Source organism: Drosophila busckii, chromosome 3R, assembly GCF_011750605.1.
Source record: "Drosophila busckii strain San Diego stock center, stock number 13000-0081.31 chromosome 3R, ASM1175060v1, whole genome shotgun sequence".
Taxonomy (NCBI): domain Eukaryota; kingdom Metazoa; phylum Arthropoda; class Insecta; order Diptera; family Drosophilidae; genus Drosophila; species Drosophila busckii.
The window spans coordinates 17,744,504-17,764,378 of record NC_046607.1 but is presented as its reverse complement, the minus strand read 5'-3'; the positions used below and the strand labels follow the sequence as shown (position 1 = coordinate 17,764,378).

At 44.8% G+C, this 19,875-nt stretch overlaps 1 protein-coding gene across 1 annotated transcript; it reads right to left on the bottom strand.

Annotated features, from left to right (window-relative positions):
* Positions 1–6,050: 6,050 nt before the first annotated feature.
* Positions 6,051–14,714, bottom strand: LOC108601756 (muscle segmentation homeobox). Its single transcript, XM_017989679.1, has 2 exons — positions 13,114–14,714; positions 6,051–7,047 (listed from the first exon to the last, which is right to left on the bottom strand). Exons 1-2 carry the CDS (start codon positions 14,354–14,356, stop codon positions 6,710–6,712), a joined length of 1,581 nt encoding a protein of 526 aa, XP_017845168.1. The 5' UTR covers positions 14,357–14,714; the 3' UTR covers positions 6,051–6,709.
* Positions 14,715–19,875: the final 5,161 nt, after the last annotated feature.

The following is a 19,875-nucleotide window of genomic DNA, read 5'->3' as shown; positions in this document are numbered from 1 at the left end:
GCTGCTGCTGCTGCTATATAAAAGCTAAAAGCTCAGCAGCAATCGCTGTACATAAAAGCATCAAATTAAAAGTGCCAGCGTCAGGTCACCAGAGAGCGAGAGAGCGCACAAGCGTGTGTGTGAGTAAGAGGCAGCATTAGTTATCGAAGGTGCTGTCTGTCTGCTGCGCAGGGGCACAATTAAGCGGAAAGAAAAATTATTATAACTTTCTGTTTTGTCATTCCCACAACGTCGTCGTCGCAGCTTCCACAACTGTTGTATATAGATCACCCCCAATCTCAATCGTGTGTATATAAGGGGCCACTATATGCAGCGAATCGATAAAAACTACCCCAAAGTGCCTGTTGGGGGGAGAACGTCCATGGGAATTCACCACAGTTTGCAGTTCATTTGTGGCAGCTCCTGCGCAGTCGCTAGCGAAAGAGACAGCGCATGGAGTGCTGCTCTCGCATTTTATCCTGTCGTATTTTCTTTCAGTTCGCTACACACACACACATACACTTAAATTGCAAAAATGGCGTCGGCAAACGGCGCTGCGCAGCGCTGACTGCGGCGTCGACGCAACCATACTAATATGTCCAATTGTGGAAAATAATTATAATGAAACAAATTTCCACTCACTTGCCAAGTGAAAAGCAAAACGTCATATCCTTTTTGTGTCCTGCCGTCCTGCGCGCTCCCGCTCGCTCTCACACTCGCTCTCGCTCTCGCTCTTGCGCTTGCATTGACTGCTGCTCGCTCTCGCTCAGTCGCTGTTGGGGCGAATGTAATAAATGGTTGCGTTTACCGTTACTTTTTTAAAAGGGTTGTCTGTCCTGTTTGCATGAAGTGCTCGCATGTATGTGTGTGTGTGTGTGTGTGTGTGTGGCTGTAAAATATGTGCATGCGGTCGAGTTGAGCAAAATTAAGTTCGTATAAAATAAAATAAAATATAACAAGAACAGCAACATCATTATGTGGGTGGGCGAACGGGGGATGCAAGTTAAATCGTTTATACTTGAATTAAGGTGAATTTTCAATGGGTGCTTGTGTGTGTGTGCATGGGCATAAATCTTTGTATGTGTGTGAGTCGCATTGTTTCAACTTGGCGCGGATTTTCAGTTATAAGTGTGTAAAGCAATAAACGAATACATAGCATGGGGCAGAGATTACATTTAAATATGCAGGCTTTACTTATACGATTTGTTGCTATAACTAAGGGTAGACTTAATTTAAAAATATTGTGCTTAGGCCAACAAATCAGCGCAATTGCATTCAATCAGTCAAGTTATCTTGCGGAAGCAATTCCAGCTTAATGAAATAATCTGCTGGGCCGACTCCGCTGATGCTGCTGCTGATGTGCTGCTGGGTGCGGTCAGAGATTTATGAATGAGTCGTATGAATGGCGCCCGTGGTGGGCGGTTATCTCACTACTTGCTAATTTGCTTAATAATTGCATTTTAGCCAACACACTCAGTCTTAGAATAACAGCTGCAAATGCTTTTTTTCTTCTATGCAACTGCAGAACAATCAAAGCCATTCAGCTCTAATGGCAACAACAGCAACAACAACAACAACAAATGTTAGCTTCATATGGCAAGTCATCAATTCTAAGTAGATGACACTGCGTAGATAAATTTGTCCTACTAAATTGGCCAAAACATGAAATAATTGCGAATGTAATTAGTTATTGCCCACAAGAGCGAGAAAATGCACACACACACATACGAATAGAGAGTGAGTGAGAGAGATTGCTGTGGTGGAGTCAAGTGGAATGCCATGCTGCAGATGCCACTTAATTTCGCACAAAAGTGAATTGTCTTGTAGCTACAACAGCAACAACTGCAACAACAACAACAGCAGCAGCAACAACAGCAACAACAGCAACAAGCATAGCACTAGAGAAACGAGAAAACATTACATGCTCTGCTCTGCACAGCCAAGCATGCCCCGCCCACTGCCACCGCCCCCCAGTCACTCTATACAGCCGAGAGTCGGCAACCTAGAAAACATTGGCCTGCCCCAACTCAATGGGAATAGCCCAGGCATGGATCTCAGAGTCATTGGTCGACTAGCTGCCTGGTTGCTGCTTCTCTTGTTGTTGCTGCTGTTGCAGTTGCAGCTCCCGCTGTTTTGGGGCCGTTTTGGGCGCGCATGCCGACGATTAAAATCTTCAGACAAATTTTGCATTTTGCTGGCGTCTCTGTCGCACACAGCGCGGCCTCATGAATTAAAACAGCGCTAATTGTATGGCCAACGAATTAAATATGCACTGCAAATTAAATAAATGTAAGCAAAAATGGTAAAGCATTTAATTTGGCATTGGCTGGGCGCAAGCAAAAAATATTTAATTATTAACTCAAGTGTCTAAACGTTTGACCAATTTCATTTGCTAGCCTATATGCAGCAATTGTTGTAGTGTATATGGAAATTAAATTGTATTTGCAAGCTCTGGCAGCCTGGCTGACTGGCTGACTGGCTGGCTGGCTGGCAGTCCACACTTTCGCTAATGTATCTCACAGATACGTGCGTTTCGTTTTCGGGCGCAAATTAATTGTGCATCCAAACGGAGCGTGCCGGCGCAGCAAGCGAAGACGACGAAGGCTAAGAGGACTGAGGACGACGACGCGCTTGATATGCGCGATTCCTTGAAATTGTTCGCATGAAAATGTAAACTGCAACTGCAGCAGCCACTGCCACATTTAATTCAATTGAAAATAGTGCGAAACTGTAGCAACAACAGCAACAACAACAACAGCCACTGAGCACAAAAATTTAATTGAGTATTCAAAATCGTAAACTCAGCTCGGCGAAGCGTTGGGTGGGGTGGGGATTGGGCAAGGATTTGGTATCTGGTATCTGGCTGTGCACCTCTTGCGCTACTGTTTTATTCCACAGAATTCTAAACTTGGAAATTAGGTTTCAGCTGCTGCGCCGGCTGCTTCGGCTGCTCCGGCTGGTGGAAGCCACGACAATGTTCTGCCAGCGCATATCGTACGCGTATCTCACGCTATTTTGTTTAATTGCATTCTACACATTTGCTTACGTTTCTTGGAATTTCTGCACTTAGGCACAAAATTAATGCAGCGCCCTCGAGTGTGTCCACACACTCAACTTTGTTACGTTTGCAACTTGCGCTGTGTGATGAAACATAAAATAAATTATGAATGAGCATTTAAAAAACCGAAACGGAACACCCACCAAACTGTAAACTCTATTTTCTTTTTTTTTTTTTATAATAATTACGCGCACATTTTCCAACAATTAAAGCCATTAACTGCCAGCCATTAAGCCAAAAGGGTCTGTGAGCAACAACATAAAAGTTTTAAAGAGTGCGGGGTAATTGGCTTGAAAATTTCATAAGAACTTTAAGCAATTGCATTATAATTTGCATAAAGCAGCTGCAACTAAACAATAATTAGCTAAACTATATAGCTGAGTTCAAAATCAATTTAGCTGACCGAAATTTTAATTTCGCATACGCGAAATGCATTTTAATGACGTCCAAATGAGTTTGCATATTGATCTAAGCAAACTCGAGCTACACTCGTGTGTGTCGACATGTGGCCCACTTAGCTTGACTGTGTGTGTGTGTGTGTGTGTGTGGAGTCGGCAGGTGGTTGGTCTGGCCGCTCGCTTGGCTTAGCTTCTTGGAAAAAATGGCAGCCCAATTGATGTACAGCTGCTTGACTCTGCTGCTCGGCGGCTATAATGAGGTGAAAACATTATTTTTATTACCTAATTACCTCAATTTATTCGCGGTAATTGTAAATGCCTGCGCCAGAACGTCTGCCAGAGCTTTGGGAGTTTTAGCTGGTTAAGCAGGTTAAGCAAACGGATTTCCAATTCACTTCAGTTTATGAATGAATTTTCCTTTGTAATTCGCTCTTTGTTGCCATTTCCACTTACTATAAAATATGGCCAAGCAATTTTCGTCTGTTGAACTTGCCACACAGCTATGAGCGGGGGCATGTAGCAGTTGTAGCTGAAACTCGTCTGGCTGTTGCCTTGCATAATCAGCAAATAATGAGCTCATTTGCATGACCAGCTAGCTAGCCAAGTTAGCAAGTCGTAGGCGTTGGCTGAGTAATTTGATTTGTACTCTAGACTGTAAATATATTTAAAATGCATTATTTATTTACAACTCAATTTGTTTAAATCGACTTTGTTACAAACCCGTTTCCCACTCCAAGCCCTTGCGGCGAGCTCATTGATAACTACGGAACACAAATATTATCATTGTAAATGCGCCGCCTCACAGTTGGGCGTTAATATCAAGCTGTGCCGACAGTTTTGGGCTCCATACTTTTGATTGGGTGCAGAGTGAAGCTGGAGCTGGCGCTGGAGTTGCTGCTGGAGCTAAACAAATGCGCGCAATCAGCGCAGGCGGCATTCGGTCCATTAGGCCAGTTATAAAGCTTAATTGCCAAGCATGGGCAAGACGCAGCGGGGGCAGCGTTGGTGATTACGTTGTTGTTGTTGTTGTTGCTCTTGGTTTGCCAAATGATTTGATTACGTTTTGATTAACGCGTTGCACTTTCCGTTGCGGGCGCTCGCTCTGGCTGCCACCTGTGGCTACCTGCAGACGCATCAGAGCTAATTAATAAAGAGACAAGGGGCGCCGGCGTCGGCGTGGGCAGCGCGCTGTAATTATATACGCGTAATTAATTGCGGAGACAATCGATTTGACATTTCGAGATAAAAAACTGCGCGGCTGGCGTAGAAATTTGCATTTATGCGCCAATACATTTATCAAATATTAAATGTGAACGTGAACGTGTTATAAATAAATGCGTGTATAATTGTATATTGTTGTATATTAAGCTAATAAAATGTCAAAATGTTTGCATTTTAATTGGCGCATTACAAGGCAACTGCCAGCAATAAAGCTCAAATTAAATTAAATAATATACATTGTAGTACAAATTTGATGAAATAACGTGTTGCGTTTAAAAAGCTTTTGCGCTTATCAGTGCACACCACACACACACAAATGGCAAATAATATTTTAATTTATTTATTGAGCGCATGCGAGCAATAAAAATATATATATAAGCTATATAAATTGTGATTTCTTTGTGGCTGTTTACAAATTGCAAATAAATCAAAACGAGCAGCAACAATTTATTTATTATTTCAATTCATTTATTTTTACTATGTAAGCATGTGTGTGTGCATTCGTGTGTGTGAGTGCGACTAGCAACGACGCGTTATTTCCATTTGTAACTAAATTAATTGGGGTTTAATTCAGCGCGATAGGCGCCAATGATCGCACATTGTCAACAACAACTGCTATATATATATATATATATATTCTATAGCTATAGCTAATGATCGCGTTATTGAACTCGTCTGACACTCGACAAATCGCATAGAAATTAAAAAATTACAATTTGATAATCACTCAATGTGCGCTGCAAGCAAAATGCTCAGTTGATAACAATTGTGGACTTGTTACTTAACCTGCTTAGTGTAGCCCGTGAGTGTGAGCGAGCTAGCGCTAGATTGACAGGCGATTGAGTAGTAAACAAGAATACGCATACGCCCCGTGTGTACTTCCCCTTGCAAGTCCCGCGGCCTGATTAATTAAATATTAATTGAGCGTTGATAAGCACGCGCTGACGCTTTTCGCTGCTCGCACTTCGCACTAAACTGAGGCGATTGTAAGTAAAGCGAACGCTTAAACAAATCAAGCTGAAAAATATAGAAGTATTTAAAAATATGTATATTAATTAACTGGCAGGTCAAGCATGAATTTGTGATTTACACTCGAACGTTATTTCAACAGAATTGCTCTGGATTTTCCATTAATCTAATTTAGATTGTAAGCAACTTGCAAGCGTTACTGCATGCTAAATAAAACTACAATTCATTTTTGAAATTTTTTGTATAATTATATATTTTTCAATTGATTTGTTTTGTTGTTTTTTTTTCAGTGGCTTTGCGTTTTTTTTATGATTTAGGTTGTAAACAACTACAGAGGATTAACACTATATGGTAGTAATTTGTATGAATGTATGAGCTATATATATTTATATAATAGTATGCGTATTATATTAAATTAAATGTCTATGTATGTATATAATTAACGGCATAATTATAGCGTAGTTCAGTTAAGTTGCTTAAAAGTATTTTTTAAATACGTTTTGCGTTCATTTAATTCGATTCGTTTAATCTTTTAACTACACTTAGACAAATACAATCAAATGTTTGCCATTTGGCTTTCAATGCTTGTTTTGTTTGCTTTAATGATTATTGACTTGAGTTTTAGTTTTACAAATAAATTAATTATGCTTGTGTGTGTGTGTGTGTGCCTTGTGCTCTCTGAAATATTTTTTACAATTAATTTTATTTCAAATTTTCGGTTAAACGCAAATTGGCTTTGAGTTCAGTTTATGTTTAGGCTAAAGTTATGTTAGATTTTAAATGTTTGTTTTATGTACAATTAGGAAACATAATCGCTTGCTTTTGCTTTGATATATATACAGAGATTTCTCCTCTAGCTCTTCACTCTCTTCTCTCTCTATGCTTACAGTATTTACAGAGTGCATTTCATACAACAGTTTTTTGTAGTTTATTTGTTAAATAAAATGCGCTAACATCACAGCAAAATTTTGGGGGATTCATGCAGGCGTCTGCCGAGCGGGCGTGGGCGTAGGGCGTGGCTCAGTTATTTGGTTATCAACGCGGCTGGCGTGCTGCTGGTTGAGCACACCAACTTGGCCGCCACTTATCCCAAATGCATTAGACTTGGATGAAAGTAGCCGGCCATGGCCCACTGTGCGCCTGGAGCGCCGCGACCCAAGGCAGCCATTTTGATTTTCTCAATTTCCGCCTCCTGCAGTCGCTTGGCCTTGGCGCGTCGATTCTGAAACCAAATCTTCACCTGCGTCTCAGTCAAACGCAGCGACGATGAGAACTCGGCGCGCTCGGCAATGCTCAGATATTGCTTCTCCCGGAACTTTTTCTCCAGCGAGAGCAGCTGCTGTGTGGTGAAGGGAGTGCGCGGCTTGCGGTTGGGCTTGTGCTTGCGCAGATTGCACTTGATGCGTGGCGGCTCATTGGCATCTAAAATAAAACAGAGAGCGCAAGAAATTGATTAGTGTGAGTTCAACAATCACAGAGAGAGACAGAGAGAGAGAGCTGTCAGTTGTGAGCCAATTAAAAGTCTACAAGATTTGCATACAATTGTTTAAATGCTGAATGAGTTGCTGCTGTCCGCTTGTCCGTCCTTGGCCTTGTCGTGGCTAAAAGCGGCGGCAGCAGCCAGAGCCACAACGGCAACATCTACAGCAAACGGTAATTACTCCTTTAAGTGGCCAATAAATTTGCTGTCTAAACTATTTGTCAGACAAAAGCAGCAGCAGCGGCAGCGACTGTTGCAGTTGCAGCAGCAGCATCAGTCGCATTGCAATGTCGCCAGTTCAATGCGCCGTCTCGCTTGCACATGTGGCGACAAAACAATTTTAATTTGGGCATTTTGTTTTGGCAAAACAAAGCGCAAGGAGACAAGGGTAAAGAGCAGAACTAAAAAAACGTGCATGCCTTATAAAGCAGTCAGCAGGCAGTCAGTCAGTCAGGGACTGGGACTGGGATGCAGCTGCTCCTGCTTTGCCTTGTGGCATTCGCTTTGGAGTGTTGTTAATGAAAGTAATGAGCCTGCCAGGCCCTGCCAGCGCCAAAAGCCACAAAGATGCAAATGGCATTTTAAAGATGCAGTCGCTGCTGCTGCTCGCTCCGGGGTCAGCAGAGGCGCAGGCACGCGTAATTTATGGAGCAGCAGTGGAATCAGAGAATAAAGACTTGCAGCAAATGATATGCAACGCTTTAATTTTATGCATAATTACACAAATTGAAATTGTTGAGTGACAAAGCAACAAATTCTGTTCTGCGGCTGCGCGGCATTGTAATTGCTTTTCATGCTTTGATGGTTGCTACCAAATGTGGCATGCCACAGCAGCAGCAGTTAAAGGAAGTTGCTGCTTTCCCAGCAGACGTCTAAGAGTCTAACACAACGACTTATCAATAAAAACAAATAAATGTCAGCAGCTTGTCGCTGGCAATATAAAAAACATGTGTATGCCTGCCAACTCGTTACGAGCGAGAGAGCGAGATAGAGAGAGAAAGAGAGAGCGCTCATCTGCCTGCCATAATAAAGCTAATAATGCGCTCGAGATTCAGTCGTAGGCAGTGGACAGTGGAGCAACTGGACAGTGGGTACGATCAGCTCATTAAGTAATTAGTGTGACATGTCAGAGTTATGTTAATGCGCTCAGCGCGATTCTACAGATTGTGGCCTTATCTGGGTTCCAACTGCTGCTGTTGTTGTTGTTCAATAATATGCATATAATTTTTGTTTTAAACGTTTCTCTGTGTGTTGGAGCCTAACAAGGTGAAACGAAATGTGAAAACCCAAATAAAAAGCAATGATCATTATTATAAACTGATACTGTTAGTCAGACGCTGATAATAACAATAATGATCATGATGTTGTTGCTGCAGCAGCAGCACTGAGAAATTTGTTACAGACTGCGAGACGACGCTGCAACAACTATAAATATTTTTATACATATATGTATGCATGTTAATATGTATTTATTTTTATATGTGTATTTTGTATTTTGTATATTGTTATTGCTGTTGTTGTCGCTCTTGTTGTGATGGCCATAAATTACTTTGCCAAATTAGCATATAAACGATGCGGTCAACTTATATATTTCTCTGCTTTGTTTTTACAGCTTTCTGAGCTCTGCCTTTGTCACCAGTTGAATTTACTTCGTATTTAAATATAAATATTTGGATAAATTCCTATAAATTGCCGCGCTTGTTTGCCCACAATGTTTCTATTAAAACGCTCGACTCATTTAATTCAAGAGTTGTTGCTGTTGCTTGACGCTTTTTGCATTTATTTCAAAATTAATTGCTCATTTGTCGCTAAATTGCTGGAATGGGGTTTCAGTTTCCATTTGTGCAGGCCCCGGCGACCAAAAACAAAACTGTAGCAAGTGGAATTGCCTGCCTGCCGGCCGACCAGACAGTTGGCTGCAAACCGAGCCAATTGCACAAAACCTGCAACAGATCCCAATTGAGATTCAGCTAGCTGCAGCAGCTTGTGGGCCAGGGGGGTAGATTGAGGGGGCAGGCAGACGGGCCACGCACGTTCAAACCAGAGTGCGAGACTTGTTTTCGCCTTTTTGTGCATTTATAGGCATTGTTGTTGCCATTGTTGCTGCTCCGTCCGTTGCTGTTGCTGGGGCAATACGTCGCCAGCATCGCCATTGCCAGAGCAAATACATGCCACAAACGCCAATTGTGACATTTAGCCTATGTTTGTAATGGATTTTCAATTAATTTGAGTTCTCCGGTGTATTGTAGACGACGACATATAAGACGCGATCAGCAGCGGCAGCAGCAACAACATAAACAAGCAGCAATTGTGAAATCTATGCCTAAGAGGCTAACCCCCCACTGCTGCTGCTGCCGTCTCTATAGGCCTAAGCCAGTGGATTGAGCATTGCATACTGAATAGCAACAACGGTGACAACGGCCGATTGATTTGCGCTGCAAATTGCTGGCAATTAATTCTTCATTAAAGCGTTTTCGCATAGCCAAATAGGCGACAACACAACACGGCTGGTTGGCCAGTCTGTCAACGTTTTTGCAGTGAAATGCATTTTGCAATCGATTGGAGTCAAAACGAGGCGAACGTTTGGCTAATGCAATTACACGCTTACGGTCAAACGGCCACTGCTATGGGCCTATGGGCCCCCATCCTGTTGTTGCTGTTGCCGTTCGACTCGTTGCTGTTGCTGTGTTGCCGCCGCTGATTGGGGCAAACTGATTTCATAATGAAGGATTTTAATTAGCACCAAATATGTGAGGTGAGTGTGCCCAAGCAAGCTGTTAACGCATGTGCGGGAGCAATACAATCGAGTTGCTGCACATAGTTGGATCGAAGTGTTGATCACACTGATGGGTTCTAGGAATTAGCGATTGTATAACGGTTGCCAATTTATTATGGTAAAATATGCCGCAGCTACTGCTTACACATAATTATCGATATCGATAGCTGCTCTCATTACGCGCCCAGGCAATAAATTAAATGCGTTAACGCATTATTTTGATTGTTTATGTGCTTGAGTGTGCATTTATAATTTGTAAACCTGATAAGTGAGGAGAACTGTAATTTCCTTTGAGTGGCGAGCGTCTATTAATTAGCAGCGAGCGTGTTAAGAACCGGCTGCAGTTAGCACTTCTCACTCACTCACTGGGCGCAAAACTGGGCGCGATCTTGTGCAGAAATCTTGTCGCATTGCATGTCCCCACAGCGGAATTGGAATGTGTTGTTGCCACAGTGCCACAGCAATGAAGTGCATATTTTAATCACCAATGGCTGCCTCTGTGCAAGATAAGCAACGATAACGAGGCCATTGGCCAAACGTATAAGTCAAGCGGTGGGGTGGGGGAAAAGAAGCGCTGCCCACGTGGGTTGGGCTGCAAGTCAAGCAAACACGCAGTGGCTGCTGCTGCCCACTTGCGCCTAGCAGTCAGGCAAGTTCAAATGCCTGAGGTCTCTTTTAATTACTCAGCTGTAAACACACACACACATACAGTCAGAAACACACATACATATGCACACAGTCTAGCTTTGGCTGGCGGCTCAAATTAGTTTAACTACCAATTGTCTACAAACATTTAGCAAATGTTTGCCGTTGTCTGTATGTAAGCGACACCTTGCTATAGTCCCCCAACCCCCCGTTCCCCTCCTAAGCACAACCCAACCCGATTGCTCCCCTTTTGTCAGCAGTGGCTGCTGCTGCCTTTTGTCTGCCTCGTAATTTAATGCAAATAAATTTTATTTACCAAAACATACATCAAAATGTCTGCGCCAGCACACCTCAACGCAGCTCCCCCCCTTCACCCCGCTCCCTTTCTCTGCTGCCTGGCATTCGCTTATTGCATGTGTGTATTTAGTACAAGTTTTGCACGTTAGATGGCGTGCAGAATGCAAATATTATTTTAGCTTTTGGCTTTTGGCGTCTTCGCTTTGGGGGCCGCGCAGCCAAATGGTGTTAAAACGCATGCAACCCACCGCAGCACCCCCTCCCCACCGCTCCCGCTCTCTACATACAGCAGCCCGACGACGACGACGTCTGTCAACGTTTAAATTGCTGCCTGGCTGCAAATAAAAATTGCGTGCTTAGGTGGGCGTAGCTGACATGCCACACCTACCACACTAGACTCGTTCTCGCTCACACTCATGCGCGTATACTTAATATTTCTGTATGTGTGTTTGGCTGTTGTTTGTGTTTATGCAATGACTCCCAAGTTGTTGCTCGTTTGTTCAGCTTGAAAATTAATTTCTATAATGGCGGCCAAGAATTGCAGCTGCAGCTTGCGCACCCCCCCAACTACTCCGCAGCCCTATTTGAGGCATATATAGAGCCATAAGCTACGTGACGTGCCTGCGTTTTGCAATTAGTTAAATTATAAAAACCGCTGCAGGCATTTTAACTGCACGTAAATTTAAATCAACAGAGCGGGAGAGAGAGAGAGAAATGCCTGAGAAGCGACGGCGCTCAACTTGTGTGGTAATCGCTGCTGCTGGGCCCATTTAAGATGCCAGTCGGCAAACTGCGGTATTTCATTTAATTGCCAAGAGCCATGAAAATACACGCAGCAGCTTAAGCGCCGCCGATAAGCCCTGTTGGGCTACCGTTTACTACGGCCGTAGAGATAGAGCCAAAGATACAAGATACATTTGCAAGAGGCACTAAGTACCTAACACTTGACACAATGCGGCACAAAGATAGCGGCACAGGTCACACACACACACACACGCACACAATGAACGAGATACACAAGAGCAACCTGCTGCGTTAATGAGCAACCTGCTGAGGGAATCTTGAAAGGCAGCAACATAAACAGCTGCCAAAATGAAATAAAGTTGTTCAAAACTAAACTCAAGTGTATGCGTGCGTGTGTGTGTGCGTCTGTGTGTGTGTTTTATTTTTTTGAGTGGGGGCAACTGCAGTTGACAGCAAATGACAAAATAGGCGGCAAATGTTTAAAATACTTTTCTTATTGCTGCTGTCAACGTGCATTTGTCTTTAATAGTTTTCAATATCAAACAGCGATTGGCTTAAAGCTGCAACACTCAGCGTGACGCTGCTGACGCTGACAGGCGCTTGGACTAAAAAATAAAATATGTACTAGCAGCGGAAATGCAAAGTTCGCGTTAGTTTTTTGCCCTCGACGGACGACGGGCAAAAGTTCACATGTCTGTCAGCTGTGGCAGCTTTTTTGTGGCAACTAAAACTGCAGCAAGGTGTGACCAGCCGAGTGTGTTGCTGTTGCAAGGTTTTGAGTCTTTTTTGCGCTATCACAAAGTGTGAACTGTGCATGCAGATAGACATCGCTTTGGAGCAGACTCGCTTCAATTAGTCTGCGGTCGGTCAGTTTAGATAGCAACTAAGCATATTGCATTGACTGGGGGGCTGGCATAGACCGGAAAACACCGAAAAAACAAGCGACAGCAAACGCCAATGCAATGAATAAGCAGACGCGCCAATTGAGTTAAATCAAAACCGACGCGACAGCAGCAACAGCAACAGCAGCAGCAACAGCAGCAGCAACAATAAATGATAATGACGTTGATATTGCGCCTGATGCGAGTAAATGGTTGGCGCAATCAAGCATATTTCATTGTTTTATTTAAAGCGACGCAATAATTGCCACGCACTTTGACTACAGACAGTCCAGACACTGCAGAGAGGGGTGCGGTGGGGGGCAGCACCCGCAGCTACGCGCATTGTTGCCATTGGTGCCAATTAAGCCCACTCTGCAGTTTAATTCAATTAATTTTGAACAAAATGGAGTTGCAACTGACTCTACAGTTATATACTATATAGTCTATAGCTGGCTAATTATGCGCAGTTCAAGGCTGTTCAATTATGCTATTTGCTTTCGAAAATCGAAACAAACAAATAATATTTGCAGCCTATTTGATTTTCAATTTGTACGCAACACGTGCCGCTCAAATATTTGTTTAGTTTGTTTTCTTTTCTTTTGAAATTTGTGTGCAAATATTTGCAAATAGATTTCAGCTGACTCATTGGATATATGCGAACTTACCTCCACCGAATCCCTGTCCTGGAAACAGTCCGGGCGGACCGAATGGCGGCATCTGACGCGCTCCTGGCCAAGGCACGCCGCCGCCCATGCCGCCCCAGGCAACTGCTGCGGCGGCTAGAGCGCTGAATGGCGTCGGTCTGATGGGCACATGACCGCTGGCCGCTAGTGCTGCCGGCGATAGTATTGTGGCATTCATTTGTCCAGCTGGGCCGTTGGGATTGGGCGCGCCGTGTGGACTTTCAAGCGATTTGCTGCTGCTGTCGAGACCATCGGGAGTGGAGCGTGGCGAATCGTCGGCGTTCATATCTTCGATGTCCACAATGGAGTCTTCCTCCTCATCGTGGTCCACATCGTGCTCATGCAGCATATCCTCGTCGTACTCCAGCTCCGAGTCCGTGTGACTGCTGCCGCCCAGCGGCGAGTGGCGTTCATTTTTGGCGGGCGTGGAGCTGGCGCCAGCTGTGGAGCGCGTGGGCGTGGAGCTGGCTGAGGCAGAGGCGGGTGGGGAGCTGGCGCGCGCAGCATCGGCTTGGGCTTGCGCCTGACGCAGTTGCGCCATGGCCAGTTGCTGCTGCTGGTGCTGATGCTGTTGCTGTTGCTGCTGCTGGTGTTGGGCATGGGCGGCGGCCGCCGCGTGCGCGGCATGCAGCAAGTGGGCGTGATGTGCTACGGCGGCGGGATGGAAGGCATGCGCTGGCGGCACTACGGGCGGACCGCTGGGAGGCGGCGTGCCGGCGCCGCTGCTCTGGGAGATGGGTGAAGTGGCGGCGGAGCTGGAGAGATTCGTGGGCGCATCGCTGGTGTTGGGCGTGCGTGGCCGCGTGTCCGCCAGCAGTGAGGCGACGCTGAAGTTGCTCAGCCTGCTGCTGCTCTTGTGCAGATGATGTGGCGCTGGATGAGCTGCAGCCAGTTGCAGCGCTTGTTGTTGCTGCTGCTGCTGTTGCTGTTGTTGCTGCTGCTGCTGCTGCTGTTGTTGCTGATGCTGCGCCAGCAAGTGCTGCTGATGCACCAGCAGCAGCGCCGACGGCGATGTGGGACTGGACAGCGGATGCAGTGCAGCCGTGCCGGCGGCAACAGCTGCCGCCGCTGCGGCGGAGGTGAGTGTGTTGCCGGAGCTAGTGCTCAGCGTTGTGGTTGGCGGCACCGTCGGGCTGGTCATGGCTTGGCGCAGGCCAGTCACTGTCATGCTACTGTTCCTGTTCACAATCACGTTCGCGTTCGCGTTATTGGAGAGCTTTAGCATAAAGCTAGCTAGCTGGGCAATCGTTGCACTTGTTTATTAATAATGTTGCTTATTGTTATTGTTATTGTTTCATTTGCATTGCTCGCGAGTTCAAATTGGCACTTGACGTGTCGTCGTTGCGGCAAGGCGAAGTAAATTTACTTATATGTGTTGTTAATTTGTTTTGATTATCTTTTAATTAATTCGCTCGTACATCAAACACCAACACACATCAACACACTGACACGCACAAATACAAACGTACGCGGCTCATTTGTAACTGTATTGAGGTTTGTGTATTTTGTGACGTTCAAATTGCTACACGACGACGAGACGACGGCTTACAGATTCAAGCGAAAGACACGTCCTCTTGAGATCACGTCTGTTCTACAACTGAAACGCTGACAGCAACGTTGGCTAGCGAGCGAGCAGCGCTGCTTCAAAGACACACACACACACACGCACGCACACAAGCGAACGAGAACTCGCTTTGGTGTGGCGTTTGTGGTGGTGGTTAAACCGGCTGTTGCTCTCTCTCGCTTGCACGCTCGCTGCGCTCAACAGCAGCGGACACCATTTTTATTGGCTCAACTGGCTGCTCTCACTCGCTCTGCGTTTATTTATATCGCTTTATTTGATTTTTTTCTCTACTCGCGCGCTTGTGTGTGCGTGTGTGTGTGTTTCCCTTTTTTGTTGACTTGCTTGCGCCGCCTTCTTTTCGCTGCCTGTTCCACACAGACTTCCAGTGTGGTGAGTTGTGCAAGCGAGATAGCGCTACATGTGCTCATCGCTTGCACCGCTCGCACGCCTAATTATTATTGAATAATTCAATCTTCAAAGCGTTTAGCATTTTATAACAAGCTGCACTGGCACTGGCACTGCCACTGCCGTCGCTGCAGCATTTCCCACTTTGTTTTTGTTGCTGCTGGTCGCTCGGTCGTCGGTCGTCGGTCTCGCTCTGACACGTCTCAGCTTTGCTTGCTGCCCTCGCATTTCATTTCATGACTTCATTTGCCTGCTGCTTTGCCGCTTCTTATTAAATTCTGCTGTCAACGTAATTGGCGTCGTCGTCGTCGTCGCGCTGTCTGCCTTGGCTTGGAGCATTTTTTGGGGCGCTGGCGCACACAATTTAATTGGTGCTCCAAAGCCGAGCCGGCGCACGCGGCGTATGAGCAATCAGTTCATAATAAATAAATAAATATCGCCCAACAAAAGCCAACGAAAAGCACAATAAGCCCATCATTATGTTTCGAATGCGCTTGCTTATCAACAGGCTGACATCGCAGGCAGGAAATTATATTTCTCTGCTTTTTATGCGCTCCGAAATTTTATATTTATGTCTACGCCGCACACACCTCAAAGATAAACCATAAAAATCTTATCGTTACGCATAAATCGAGCGGCCGGCTTGCCAAATCAATCACCCTTAAATTGAAAAGCCCCCGCCCCCCACACATAGGCTCGCAATTCTTTGGAATACAACGACAAGCGACAGGATAAGTAAAACTTTTTGGCAGCTTCATTATATTTTCATAAATGGCGCTGCCGCTGCCGTCGTCGCTGCTGCTGCGCTGTTGTTGTCGCTGTCGCACTATCTGCTTATAATTTTACTCTACAAATTAAACTCATTTTAAGGATTATTATGTGAAAATTGCTGCCAACAGCAGCAACAGCAGCAGCCATTGTTGTGTGTTGCTTGTGCGGTGGAGGGTGTGGAGGGATTGCCAAAGGGTTTAAGTGGGTGGTGGGGCGCACAAGTTGGTCTTGCTGGCATTTAATGACGTTGCTGCAGAATAATGAGCTCAATTAGAGCAAATGAATAAAGCAGTAAGCTGCGCTCTCTATGCGATTCTCATTTACAGTCAATTAGAAAAGTATTCACACGCAGTGAAGTTTCTCCTATACATTTTTACTGCAAACTAAAACTAATAAAGCTGCTTAAGTTGGCTTAATTACAATTTAAAAAGTTTATGCCATCAGACAGTTTTTCATAATTTACAACAGCAAGCCAAACGTGCCACCTTAATTTCCATTTTTATAACCCATTTTCATTTGACTGCCCATTTGTGAGTTTTCACAACACAACTGGCGACTGATTAAAGCATTTCGCTTGCCGTCAGTTAAGCGCTTCATTAAAAACCAACAATGCCGCTCTCTTTTCAATTAAATACATTCGAAATGCGACTGCGAGTATGAGGCCTCATTAATATGGTATTTTATTATATGCTTACATTTGCTTACAGACAATTTTCTACAGTTGTTGGCCCGCTGGCCCGTTGGCATGAACAATTATAGCCAATTACAAATATTAATTTCTCAGACGAAACGCGTCAAAAGTTGTTTCTTCTACTATACACACATAATTATCATCATTATTCATTGCGCTTTGAAATACTTAGGACTGTACGCAAATGAGCGAGCAAAACGAGGCGCAAATTAATTTTTCAATAAACATCATAATCATATACCCCCCGCCCGAGTCCCACACCACAGCAGACGCCTACAAGCTTATTTAAAAGATAAAACGTTGCCGTCAAACACAGCCACAGCAACACCAACAACAGCAACAGCAACAGCAACTGCTATGGCAACATCTTAGGCCTTTGGTCAGTTGATAAATGGCAGCCGTGTTGGCCACTTGGAGCCGACGCATGTAAATGTTTTGATAGTTTTTCATAATTTTTTCAATATTTCTAGCTTTGCTATGCTTGTCTCTCTGTCTGTTTCGCTGGCTGTTGTTGTAGGTGGGGCCCTGGGCTGAGCATTTGCTAACAGGTCGCTGTGTGTGTGTGTGTTGTGTGTCTGTGTGGCAAGTGGGTGTTGCACATTTATGTGGGCAGTTAGGCTATTTAAATAGTCGCCGCCGTCATTAATTAAACGAGATTGTTGCTTAATGGCGCAATTAATTCATAATTAAATTGCATAATTGTGCAATTTACAGATGAATTTGATTGCTCTTGTGTATATATAAAGCTTTAAATTTATATTTTTATCTATGTTGGCATATCTCGTATAAATACAAATATTTTGTTTAATATATTTGCGCTCATATTTTCACAGCATGTGTAATATGCAGACACTTGACGCTAGTGACAATATTTATAGCACCAGCCAAGCGCTTCATAATCAAAATTTCATTATCCCTGCGATGCGTTAAATCGCTTAAACATGCTAAAAACGCTGCCAAGTCCTCGTTTAACACCCAAGTCACCCACCCAAGTCAAGTCCCCACCGTTTGACGTGTTGACAGTTGAGATTTTTCGCCGGAGGAGGATGCAAGTCGAAGCTGGTGCGAAATTTACTCAATAAACATTATTGAGCCAAGGCATGAGAGCGAAAGAGAGAGGGGAATGTTGCTGGGGGATGGTTTGCTCGGCGAGTAAATAAAGCAACCCCCAAATTCACACACACACACACACCCAAGCGAATGTGGTTGTCAGTCAGTCATTTAGTCACAGCGGCTGTTGTGGCAATTGCGGCTGCCACACACACACACACACACATACAAACATTCTATATAGAGTGCTAAACGCTTGGGTGTTGATGGCTAAAGACTCGGCTGGGCTGGCAGTGGGTGGGTTAGTCCTGATGGCGTTCGGCGTTTCGTGATGCTCGTTTATTGAATTACATCCGCATGGCTGCGCATTTAACGAGCTCTTGGGTGTCGTTTTGCTGATGGCGTAAATGTTTGCCAAACAACAAACAAATAAATAAAGTTCTGATTTGGCACTGATTGCTTAACGCCGTCGACGCCGCTGCCCAAGTCCATCATAGAGTGACGGCTCAAATAATTGCCAACACGTCGAGCTCGACACACGCTCCAACTCGTTAGAAGCGTCGTGCAGTTTGCCTTTTTTATTAATTCATTTCAGTTTTGGTTTCAGTTTTTTGTGTATTTTATTCTAATGCTCGCTCAAGTTAGCTAGACAAGCGCTTATCTTCATTGCCGGCAGTTAATGCGATAAGCGACAACAAGGACAACGACTTTGGGCAAACAACAGGCGGCGCACTCGCCTAAGCCAATGGCTTCTCCCAACTCCCAGCCAACCCTATAAAAATGTAAATCAAATAAATTTACCTAATATCAAATTTCCCCTTCACTGCCAAACAACAACACCCAAAAATAACAACAAGCAGCAGCAGTTCCACCACCCATCTCCGTCTCCCTGCTGCGCCATCATCATCATCATCATCATCATTCACGCTCATCCTTTATCCGCTCGTTTAACAATCGTTTAATAATTTAGCCTGGTAAATAACACTAACACTCAGCCCAACAACTTGCCGGGGTGAGCGTTGAGCGAGCTCGAGCTGCTCTTCTGTATTATGCGGCAAATCGGCAGACAGTGGGCCAATCCCAAACTAAAACGCATTAAGTGTAAATTGGCTGGCATCGCTATGAGTTTGGCCCACTGTGCCTGCTCAGCATATTAGCCTGCTATCATGCGCCTAACCGCAACTCCCACATAGCGTTGACTGCTGGGTGGCCCATTCTGCGTCTCTACTTGGGCTCTCGAGTCATTTAGCCATTTAACTTTGGCTTAATTCAATTTGCAATTTTTCAAAAGCCAGCAGCTCAACGCGCATTGCTGATGATGGGGCGCAGGCTATAGCCAAGTTGTTGACTCTGCCAGCCAACCCCCACTCCACCCCGCTCTATGCTTGAGCATACGTTTTTATATGCGCCCTTTGGGGGTTGGCTTGACTTTTGTAATTTCAGCCTGGCAGCTTCCTGGCGCAGGATGTGCGGTTCTGTCGCCTTTTATGTGCCTTGGCTGCCTTTTAGGCCTCTCTGCACATATTTACTTTCAGTATATACATAGCAAATTTATAGGCCTGCGCGCCTTTTATTTGTCGACTCGGCTTGGCTAATGAATTTTGATTGCCATTGTCTTTATGCATGAAACGTGGGCCGCTGCTGCTGCTGGTTTCATTACAACTTAATTGCATTTGAATTTGCGTACAAATTTTTAGTTTCCTTTACAAGGCGCCATTGAAATTCAAATTAGTTAACTGTATTTAACTTGTCAATTACCAAAGGCCAGTACAGAGACTCAGAGAGAGAGAGAAAAAGAGAGACTCAATCAAAGTGGGCTTGTGAATCAGCACGGGAGCTGTTCATTAGGGCTGTAGCCTGAAGTTGAAATTGAAAAGTTGCTAAAATGTTTACAAGTCACTTGGCCTGCCAGACAATCCCGCCTCACTGTTGTCTCGACTTGGCTCCCAGCTCAGGGCCCCAATTGTTTGTTTGCCTACCAAGCTGAGCCGCTTGCTCTGACTAGCTCAATTGCTCTCGCTCTGGCTCTGGCTCTCGCTCTTGCTCTGCAGTCAGCTCGTTTGTTTGTCAACTGCGTAGCCCCGTTCATGGTCGCTGGCTTTTCAGCTTTGCACTGATTGCACTTTGCCAAGCCAAGCCAAGGATCTCCGCCAGGCTTGGACTCGCGCGACGCACATAAAGTGTCATTCCGTAGCTGCTAATTGACATCGCACACAGCTTTCAGCTTTCGTTAACCGCCAGAAGCAGCAGCAGCAGTAGCTTT